This window comes from Ovis canadensis, chromosome 17, assembly GCF_042477335.2.
Source record: "Ovis canadensis isolate MfBH-ARS-UI-01 breed Bighorn chromosome 17, ARS-UI_OviCan_v2, whole genome shotgun sequence".
NCBI classification, from domain to species: domain Eukaryota; kingdom Metazoa; phylum Chordata; class Mammalia; order Artiodactyla; family Bovidae; genus Ovis; species Ovis canadensis.
In genome coordinates, this window is record NC_091261.1 from 62,436,813 (window position 1) to 62,448,357 (window position 11,545).

The following is an 11,545-nucleotide window of genomic DNA, read 5'->3' on the forward strand; positions in this document are numbered from 1 at the left end:
CCCACAGCCCCGCCCCCAAAGCGCCGGAAGTGGAGTGTAGAGCGTGGCTGCGCGCTGTCAGTGTAGTGTGGAGTCCGCGCGGCGGCGGGACCAGTCCAGGCGTCTCGTGCGGCTCTGGGCCTCTCAGGCTCCGCGGTCCAGAGTGCACCATGGACAACAAGGGTAAATTGGGACGCGTCGGGCCTGCTGGGCCTAGAACGGAGCCTCGCAGGGATCCCTCCACCTCACACGCCCAGACTGGGCTCCGGGCGCGGTCAGTTTTCAAGCTCAGGCGGTTTGGTCGGATGTGGTCCCTCTAGTCGCAACTAAAACCCTCTCGCTGCTCGTGTATCCAGGGAATGGGTCTTGGGTGTATCCCCAGACATCCCTTCTGCCCACGCTTTCCAGTGCCTTCCAAAAAACGTGAGATTTCGGACGAATGTGCAGGTCTTCGAAGTCTTGATTTCTTCATATGTGAATTATGAGTAAGACTCCCTGAACCTGCCCTGTTGAATCTGGTACCAGAATCAAAGGAAAGGCGTATTTGATGTGCCTGTCTAGAGTGGTTATCAAGCTGTTTTATTAAGAACAAGGGCAAACTAATATGTATATAGTACCTTTCATGTAAAAAAGCCCAGTAGACTTCTACATCACATTCATATGTATGTAGATGAATAGGCTTGACTTGGCATAGACTGTCTAGAGGGGTGCAGGAGAAATCAGTAAGCAGGTTGGCTCTGGGATTTTTTGCAGACTTGGGGTCAAGAATAAGGGTGAGAATGACCTTTCACTATCATTTGGTGGAGCTTAAATTTTATTCCATATTACATGGGCTAGATTTTTCAAAATGAGAAAGAGCTTGCAAATAGTAAAGTGATGTCATCTCTATTCCCATCAACATTTTCTGTGTCCCTGAAGCCAAACACCCTGCAAAGGAACTATTTTTAAAATTAGTTTGCTTTTTAAAGTGAGCAGTCATTGATAAGCTCTGTGATTGTCTCTCCTGCTAAATGAATTCGCTGAATCACTTTTTTCTCCCTTCCCAGAGTTAATCGAATACTTTAAGTCTCAGATAAAAGAAGATCCTGACATGGCCTCAGCAGTAGCTGCCATCCGGACTTTACTGGAGTACTTGAGAAGAGATACAGGTAAAGGGGGTCTGCCTCCATTGTTCCAGGTGTTAGGAAAGTCTGCTTGTAACTGTTAAAATTGTAGAAAGTGAGAGATGGATGTGTGCTGATATAAGGTAATACAGCCTCAAGCTCAGTTTCTCCCTTCATTTCAGTCCTTTCAACTTGGAGAGAGCCCTCAAATGGGTCTCTTTTTGCAAATGAAATATACTTTTTTTTAAATTTTTTTTTATGTGAACCATTTTTTTTAAGGTCTTTATTTGTTATCATGTTGCTTCTGTTTTATGTGTTGGTTTTTTGGCTATGTGGCATATGGGATCTTAGCTCCCCAACCAGGGAGCTGTTTGATAACCAGCACCCCCTGCACTGGAAGGCGAAGTCTTTAACCACTGGACTGCCAGGGAAGCCCCTGAAGCGTACTTTGAATCAGGAAGGACCATATTATGCCAGGTTAACTGTGATGCTTAAATTATAGCAATCGTTCAGCTTTACAAGTGTTTATTAAGCTTCTGTCTTGTGACAGATTCTTTGCAGTTGCTATAGAGAATGTTCTAGTATAAATTCTAGCTTTAATATCATCATTGTGAGCACTGCGAATTCAGTCATCCCAAATGTAAACATCTGGGTATAAACAAAATAATAATAAAAATAATAAATTATTCTTTAATTTAAAGGGCTGACCTAGAGATGCATGTCTCTAAGACAACCTCCAGCATCTTCCCATTATTCTTATACTAATATCCAAACATCTAAGCCTTACCTGCACCACCCTGCAGACCTCTTCTGTCACTACTTAATTTCCTTCCCTCGCTGAACTGTGCTTCACTCTGGCCTTTCTCATACCAATTTTATTCCCATCTTGGGCCTTTGTGTTGGTATAGTCTGCATCTGAGGCTTTGCCCACTGCATCTTTACTCAGCTGGATACTTTCTTACTCAGGTCTCTGTTTAAAAGGCCCGCATTCCAAGAGATCATCCCCTGTTAACTCTTGTCTGAAGTAGTTCCACCTTTTGCATCATTCTGCTTTTTTCTGTCCTCAATTCAATCTGAATAACTTGTTTATTTCTTTGTGTGCTTGTTTACTGTCTACCTCTCCCAGTAGAAAGAGAGTCCTGGAAATTCCCTGGCAGTCCACTGATCAGGACTCTGCACTTCACTGCCAAGGGGATCAGGGGAACTAAGATCCTGCAAGCCAGGCAGCACAACCAAGAAGAAAAAGAGAAAAGGAAAGGAAAGGGAGTTTCATCAGAACAGGGGCTGGTCGTGTTCACCGATGTTATCTCTGGCATCTAGGAAGTGTGTGTGCTCAGTTGCTTCAGTCGTGTCCAACTCTTTGTGACCCCATGGACCATAGCCCGCCAGGCTCCTCTGTCCATGGAATTTCCCAGGCAAGAGTACTCGAGTGAGTTGCCATTTCCTTTTGCAGGGGATCTTCCTGACCCAGGGATCAAACCCACATCTGCATTGTAGGCGGATTCTTTATCTGCTGAGCCATCAGAGAGCCTGGCTACAGCCTACACCCAGTCCACTGGCTGAATGAATGAATGAATGAATGACTCACAGACCCATCAAGGGGCTGTGGCACTGAAATGAACATCATGTTGCTCATGTGATCATTCCAGGAGAGACAATCCAGGGCCTGAGGGCGAATCTCACCAGTGCCATAGAAACCTTGTGTGGCGTGGACTCTTCCGTGGCCGTGTCGTCGGGCGGGGAGCTCTTCCTGCGTTTCATCAGCCTTACCTCCCTGGAATACTCTGTAAGCCCTGCCCTCCCCAGGTCACAACTCTGCTTCTGTGTTTAGCCACAAGTAGTCTCAGCTTGACCTAGATCCTCCCCTTCCCCTCATGTTGCTCTTTTTTCCTAGGATTACTCCAAATGTAAAAAGATCATGATTGAGCGGGGAGAGATTTTCCTCAGGAGAATATCACTGTCAAGAAATAAAATTGCAGATCTGTGCCATACTTTCATCAAAGATGGGGCGGTGAGTACGTCATGATCGTGGGTGGTGATCGGGAGCAAGGACTTTGGCATCAGACTCCTGGGGTAAAATCCCGCCTCTGCCACTTACTTGCTGTGTGATCTTGGACAAGTTACTTAAGCTCTCTGTGCTGTACTTTACTCATCTTTTCAAATAAGGGTAAGTATAGTACTTAACTCATAGGGCTGCTGTAAGGATTAGTGAGATGGTGTGTGTGAAGACTCTGCAGTATGCCTGGCACGCACTAAGCAGTGTCTGAAGGTAGATGCTATATCATAGGCAGTTGTCATTTTAAAGAGGCAGAGGAAAACCCTGGGACAGCATGGATGATTCTCAATTTGATAAGCTGTCTTACTAAAGAAGTGTTTTTTTTCTTACGGATATGTACTAAACTGATCTGAATTAAATCAGCACAGCTCTTGTCACTGGTTCATCCTGACTCTCTTCCTGCCGAAGGTTAGCACTGGATTGAGATTTCTTCATCGTCATTCCAAATGCTGTCACAGAGATGCAAAGCTGCCAGGTGTTGATAACCTAAGTGAGGAAAGACAGGAGCACCACATTAAGTCAGTCTCCCAGCAAAGGGGTCATGAAACTTTTATGACGTCTCTTCCACCAGCACATATCCTTTCTGCCAACTAAGCCTCCACCGATTGTAAAAGTATTTACTTGCATCTGGACTCTGAAATCTTGTCCTCTGTTTTATTACTCCCTTCCCAGCCTCTGAATTATGTTATTAAATAAATGATGTAATAGATGCCACTGGCACTGGTACAAAAGCCAGCTTCAAACAAAGCCATTCTGAGACCAGGTGGAGGCAAGCTGGTGACTGCTTCTCGCCGAGGCCTCCTCCTTCCCAGCAGTTGGACTACAGGGTTCATTCATCCTCGTGGAGTTTAATGTGTGGTAACCACCTGCATCAGTGCTATTTAGGGTAAATTATGAGCAGAGTGGCTTAAATTCAAGCATGCAGGTGAACCACCTGGAGATCTTCTAAAGTGCATATTCTGGGACTTCTCTGGCAGTCCAGGGGTGAAAACTTTGCACTTCCAATGCAGGGGGCGTGCTTTCAATCCCTGGTCAGGGAACTAGGATGCCCCTGTGCCATGCAGCACAGCCAAAATTTTTTTTTAATATAAATTTGTAAATATAAATTAAAATGCACATTCTAGTTCAGCGAGACGAGTGGGGCCTGAGAACGTGCATTTCTAACAAGCTCTCAGGCAAGACCCAGAAAGGAGCCAGGAAGCTGGTCCCTCCACCTTGCTTTACTCTGTCCTCTGCACTCTGTTCCTTAGAACATCTTGATTCCATCTAAGTATCTGCAAATTGTATCCAGTCCATAGTTGGGTTGTGTTTACCCCCAAATTGTATAAAAGTTTTAAAAAATGAGTCAACACTGAAATACTGGATTTTAGCTCCTCTAGAAAAATCAGAGGATCCAGCAACAGTGGGCCCCATGTGACAACAGCTGGAGGTCAGCCTTCGTACTCTGCTGCTGGCCCCACCAGCCTCTGCATCTCTTTATGCCAGCTGCCTGGTGCTTGAAGGCCCAAGTGTGCAGGCTAGGTCTTAGAATTAGGGAAACCAACCCAAAGGAACCTAACAGCCTTCAGACAGAAAGGCTTTTGTATCTGAGTACCACCACATGGAGATGCCACTTCTGTACTTGCTATGAAAAGATGAGACCCATGATACATTCCTCTGGCAGAAAACTTTTTTAGATTGTATCAATAGGGACTTCCTGACCATCCAGTGGTTAAGACTCCAAGCTTCCTTGCAAGGGGCAAGGGTTTGATCCCTGGTTGGGGGACTATGATCTCACATGCAGCATGGTGTGGCAGAAACAAAAAGTATCAATATATGGGCTTAAATTCAGTGTATTGTCAAGGATCTGCTTTCTGATTACAACTGATTTGTGTGAAAGTATACAGAGCAGCTTTAGGGTACCAGGAACACACATTGGAGTGGCAGAGAGTCTGAGTGATTGTTGGAAGTTTACACTTATGACGGAGCTTTCTCTACCCACAGAGAATATTAACGCACGCCTACTCCAGAGTGGTCCTGAGAGTCTTGGAAGCTGCCGTGGCAGCCAAGAAGCGTTTCAGTGTGTACATTACAGAGTCACAGCCTGACTTATCAGGGCAAGTATCTTTCTATGTGGTCATGTGCCCAGCAGTCCCTTTAATGAGCAAACTGAGGATGAGACTCCATTGTAAAAGGAGCCAGATGAAGTCCCCGATTTGTCTGTCAATCAGCATTGCCTTTCACACTGCCCATCCCTGCTCCTGGAAGAAAAATCACCATGAATTTGGAGTAGGTCACAGTACAGCATCTAGGGGTTTTATTTAGTACTTAAATCAGATATAAACTGAAAGGTTTATATCAAGGAATAGGTAGTTACATTTCTTATGTATCCAGAACATAATAAAACCCCTTTTTTTCTGAATTTACATATTCCTGCACAGCCCCAAGAGCACAGTTTTCCTAAAATACATACTTTTAAAGAACCCAAATGCTTCCTTAGTCCAGAATCTTGAGATCAGCCCCTTAGTCCATTAACTGAGGGGACTTCCCTGGCGATCCAGTAGTTAAGACTCCGTGCTTCCAATGCAGGGAGTGTGGGTTTAAGACTTCAAATATGGTCCACATTAAAAAAAAAAATTAACTGAGTTTCTAGTTAATGTGATTTATCATTGTCCAAATTAAGTGACTATGATAGGGACTTTCTTGGACCACCAGTCTCTATGATAGGGACTTTCTTGGACTTTTTCTAACATTCTCAAAATGTTACTTTCAGTAAGAAGATGGCCAAAGCCCTCTGCCACCTCAACGTCCCTGTGACTGTGGTCCTTGATGCTGCAGTTGGGTAAGCGCCCGGCTCCCCTATCACGGTTACGTTTCCTCACCCACCCACTCCCAGGGTTGGCTTGGAGCAGGGTTTCCAGATGGAGGGTCCCAGTCTCATTCATAAAACGAGAGTGGGCAGCGTCCTGCCTCCTAATTGACCGTGGCACTTAACCAGCAAGTGTTCATGATAAGAACCGGATGTGTACACACAAGACAGGGCTGTAGGATGCTGGGGAGAGCTGGATACATGGTGTCATGGTGCATTTTTAAAAAATACTTATTTGTGTCAGGTCTTAGTTATGGCATCCAGGATCTTTAATTGCAGCATGTGGGATCTAGTTCCCTGACCAGCGATGGAACCCAGACCCCCTGCATTGGGAATGCAGAATCTTAGCCACAGGACCACCAGGGAAGCCCCTCATGGTGCATTTTAAGAGCAAGGTGCAGTGACTGGGTCAGCATTCGTAATCAGTGCTCTCTCTTCATCTAAAGACATGGGTTGTCATCAGTGGCACTCCAGAATTTTTCATCTCCTGTGTACAACTTCACTCCTAAAGCTGAGGTGACACGCTCCATGGATTGGCAGCATGGCTCATAAGAGAAAACAGGAATAATAATCCCTTGGGAAGAAAACACACAGAGAGATACTTAAGGAAATTAGGAATGTGTTTGCTGCTGCTAAGTCACGTCAGCTGTGTCTGACTCTGCGACCCCATAGACGGCAGCCCACCAGGCTCCCATCCCTGGGATTCTCCAGGCAAGAATACTGGAGTGGGCTGCTGTTTCCTTTTCCAGTGCATGAAAGTGAAAAGTGAAAGCGAAGTCGCTCAGTCGTGTCTGACTCTTTGTGACGCCATGGACTGCAGCCTACCAGGCTCCTCCGTCCATGGGATTTCCCAGGCAAGAGTACTGGAGTGGGTTGCCATTGCCTTCTCCAGGAATGTGTTTAAGAGTAACCATTTTGGGGCCTTCGCTGGCAGCCCAGTGGTTACGGTTCTGTGACTTCACTGCATGGGCATGGGTTCAGTCCCTGGTCTGGGAACTAAGATCCTGCATGCTGTACACTATGGCCAAAAAATAGGGGGGTGGGGGGGAGTAAACATTTTGAAGGATTCTAGTAGTTGCTCATTTTAAAAGGTAAATTGGCCCCCACCCTACCTGCAAAATTCTTGAATGGCGTAACATTTTTTTCCAACTTCAGATCACATCAGGCTTTTAAATTTTTGTGTTGATGTAGAACGAAAAATAGTGTGCCACATGCAGTAAAGATAAATGCTGAGTCATGAAATCCTTGCTTCAGCTGCACGTGTAAGCGTGTGCCTACTGGGTGGCAGCATGAGTTATACACCTTATCGCAGTGTCATCAAAATGGGTCTTGGTGCCCCTGTAGCAGAACCAGTAACAGGGCCAGGGGCTGTCTCGGGTGTTCAGTGCTCTTTGGAAGAAAGTTATGAGAGGAACACACTTTGCTGAAAATGGGAGAATTAATCTTTGCAGGTGATGTTGCAAGAGCAAAGAAAGGGAGCATTAAAAATTTGTTTTTCATTTCTGTAGCTACATTATGGAGAAAGTGGATCTTGTCATAGTTGGTGCTGAAGGAGTTGTTGAAAACGGGGGAATCATTAACAAGGTAGGAGCATCAGTTCTCCACAGGTCCTTACTCAGGGCATGGAGCTCCACTAACGGCCTCGGACACCCAACCACGTTGTGTGTCATGGTTCATTCCTCTAACCCTGCTTAGCTTCAGGATTCCACCATTGCAACCAGTGGTTTCCCAGTTCCTGAGCCACTGCAGTGGGGTCAGTCAGATTCTGGTCAGACTTCTTTCTGCTTTGGAGATTGATCTGTGTAGATTAGGAGAACGTATTTAAACATCCTTTACTTGGAATTGGGTTTTTTCTTTTTAATGGAGCATATTTGACATCAATATAATATTTAAAATTTATCTGTTGCTTCACATGGAGACTTCCTGATAGTCTGTTGTGTTTGATAAAGTATGAATAACGTAAAGTTTGCCATCATAATCAAAGTGTACAGTTCAGTGTCATTAATTACATCTCACATTGTTGCGCAGCCATAACCACTGTCTTCAAAACTTTTCAAAAGAACTGTCACAAAACTTTTTCTCTCCCCCATCCCCTAAGCTATTTTCTGTCTCCATGATTTTTTCCCATTCTAGGTACCTTATATACGTGGAATCACACAATTATCTTTTTTTGAGTTTGGTTTATTTCGCTTGGCATGTTTTCAAAGCTCACTTATACTGTACAGGTATCAGTGCTTCATTCCTTTGTATGGCTGCATAATGTACCAATGAATGGTTGGACCAGAGGTGTCTATCCATTCAGCTGTTGATTAATACCTTTTGACTGTTATGGCTAATGCTGCTAATAACATAGGTGTACAATTACTTATTTGAGTTTCTGTTCTCGATTCTTCAGCGTATATACTTGAGTGGAATTGCTGGGTCATATGGTATTTCTGTGTTTAGCTTTTTGAGGAACTGCCAAACTATTTTCCCCAGCAGCTGCATCATGTTACATTCCCATCAGAAACACATAAGGATTCAAAGTTTCTCTATATCCTTGCCAGTACTTTTTTGTTTTTATTATAATCATCCTAACTTGAAACTCAGCCTTCAGAAAATTAAGATCATGGCATCTGGTCCCATCACGTCATGGCAAATAGATGGGGGAAAAGTGGAAACAGTGATAGATTTTATTTTCTTGGGCTCCAAAATCACTGCAAATGGTGACTTGTAGCCACAAAATTAAAGGACGCTTGCTCTTGAAAAGAAACGCTATGACAAACGTAGACAGCATATTAAAAAGCAGAGACATCCCTTTGCTGACAAAGGTCCATATAGTGAAAGCTGTGGTTTTTCCAGTAGTCATGTACAGATAGGACCACAAAGGCTGAGTACCAAAGAACTGATGCTTTCAAACTGTGGTGCTGGAGAAGACTCTTGAGAGTCCCTTGGACAGCAAGATCAAACCAGTCAATCCTAAAGGAAATCAACCCTGAATATTAATTGGAAGGACTGATGCTGAAGCTCCAATACTTTGGCCACCTGATGGGTAGAGCCGACTCATTGGAAAAGACCCTGATGCTGGGAAAGATTGAAGGCAGGAGGAGAAGGGGACAACGGAGGATGAGATGGTTGGATGGCATCACCGACTCAATGGACATGAGTTTGAGCAAGCTAGGAGACAAGAGTTGGACAGGACTTAGTGATGAATAATCCTAGTGGGTGTGACGCAGTGTCTAATTGTGGTTTTGACTTGTGTTTCTGTAATGACTAAGACTCCTGAGCATCTTTTCGTGTTTATTGGCCATTTGTAGATCTTGGGAGAAATAGCTGTTGCTTTGTTTTTTAAAAGATCCTCTTTAATTCCAAAGCCAGAAGTACATGTATTACGTTCACTCATAGACTTTCTGTTGCTTCCACTACAGATGTGCTATAAGATCTCACCTTTCTCCACTGTTCTCTGACTTCCCAGATTGGAACTAACCAGATGGCCGTGTGCGCCAAAGCACAGAACAAGCCATTTTATGTTGTTGCGGAAAGTTTCAAGTTTGTACGACTCTTCCCACTAAACCAGCAAGATGTCCCAGATAAGTTTAAGGCAAGAGTTTTACATATTATAAGGGGTATTTGAGTCTAAACTGAAACCTTTGAAAAAATGCAGTGCTAAGAATGTTCCAGTAAGTTTTTCACTTCACATTGCTATTTTTTCTAATATACAGGATACAAAGATAAATTGGTGGTTGTTGAACAGTCTAACTTGTCCCCAGAATTTGTCTTTTGTCTCTCACTTAAGCACTAGATACAGGCCAAGCAGGCAGGGAAAGTAGGTAGGTAATAGTCTAAAGTTTTGGATCAAAAAAATAAATAAAGTTTTGGGTCAGCTCTCTGGGCTCACCTGCCATCTCCATCACCTATTAACCATGTGATCTTAGGCAGGTCCTTTCACTGTAAGGTTTATGAACTTCAGTTATCTGTACAGGGGTTGTGATGCTTCAGAGATAATCCATGGAATTTAGCACAGCACCTAGCATTTAGCTTTCTATAAATGCTCTAACAGTTGTCTTCAGAGGTCTGGAGGGGTTACTCCAGCACACTCACGGGACACATGGCTTAAGGCTTTCTCTAATGACCTGGCTGACCCAAGCCACACTCAGTCCCCTGGCCAGTGTGCAACACAGTTGGCCTCCCCGTTTCCAGCGGGCACTTTCAGGCAGGAGCACCTCAGTTGCTCAGGCCAAGGCCTCACCAGTTCAGAGCCCTCAATCTGTGGGGCAGATTAACGTTGGCTTCCTGTCTCCTCAGTACAAGGCGGATACTCTGAAGTCTGTACAGACTGGACAGGACCTCAGAGAGGAGCACCCGTGGGTCGACTACACCTCCCCTTCCTTAATCACGCTGCTGTTTACAGACCTGGGGGTGCTGACGCCCTCGGCCGTCAGTGATGAACTCATCAAGCTCTACCTGTAAACACCGGGTCCTTTCCTGCTGCTGGACGTCGGATATGGGGAGTAGTCTCTTGGCCCCTCAGTGAGCCAGGCCAAAACTGAATAGTTTTTTCTGAAGTTTTATGGACTAAGGACTTAAAATCCTAACTCTTCGGAAATTTTTTATTCATTTCAGTCCCATCTAAAATGCATTCATGGTTCCTCTAAAGCCCAACCTAAATTGTGCTCTTATGGTTTCCATATATTTCCAGACACTTTCATTCATGTCCAGTTTCCAGGAATATAAGATTATTGGCTCTTTGACTGATGGATGAAGATGTGCCCACTCTCCCTCCCTTCACCTTCCGCACATTCTAGACTGATTTGCCAAAAGCATCCATGAAAGACAAGCAGGCCCGAGAGGGCAGCGGTCCAAACTACAGCCAGGTGCCCTTCCAGTAACCAGCAGCTGCCCAGGACCAGGCTCCACGCAGTGCTGGATGAAAAAGGCAGGCAACACTCAGGCTCCCAGCGGTGAAGACAAGCTGAGGGCTGTCATCTCCACAAAAGAATCAAGGCAAAGAGAGTGGATACTATTGCAAGAACCCAAGAACAGGTATTAATGGCCTCTTTGGCCGGAGTATCCTGCATGGCTCATCAGTTATGAAGACGCCTTCCAGAATATTTGCAAACTTAAAATTCTATATCTGGAAAAGATGTGACTTGAAACATATTTGGGTCCTGAACAGCTTTTTAAAATTGTTCTTGGGAACAAACTCAGCATCTTTTCAAATAAATTACATGAAAGATTTTGATATGGCGTTGCACTGCACTTCAAGCTGACCCTGGCCCAGCCAGAGGGCTCTGACACTAGATGTACCGTCCATCTTGGTAAAGACACTAGGCAGCCACCTTCACGTACTTAAGGCACAGTCAATTAGAACTACAGTTTATTCAATAGGAGGTGTAATCATTTTCTTTCCCAGAATGACTTGCTGCTGCTTTTTCACATACTCACCAATAAAATGGTACTACGGGCTTTGTGGGTGTTCAGTGCAGTATATCAAACAGAGAACTGAGGGTCCAGAGGTAAAGACACCCAGGGAAAGGAGATCAGGAGCTGGGAAACACTGAGGAACTTTTAAAAGCTCTT

General features: G+C 44.6%; 1 protein-coding gene across 1 annotated transcript; it reads left to right on the forward strand.

Moving 5' to 3' along the window:
* The first annotated feature begins 19 nt into the window (after positions 1–19).
* Positions 20–11,431, forward strand: EIF2B1 (eukaryotic translation initiation factor 2B subunit alpha). Its single transcript, XM_069557678.1, has 9 exons — positions 20–162; positions 1,026–1,127; positions 2,732–2,868; positions 2,977–3,093; positions 5,122–5,234; positions 5,891–5,959; positions 7,495–7,570; positions 9,441–9,566; positions 10,271–11,431. The coding sequence occupies exons 1-9, from the start codon at positions 150–152 to the stop codon at positions 10,433–10,435; spliced, it is 918 nt and encodes a 305-aa protein (XP_069413779.1). The 5' UTR covers positions 20–149; the 3' UTR covers positions 10,436–11,431.
* The last annotated feature ends 114 nt before the right edge of the window (positions 11,432–11,545 follow it).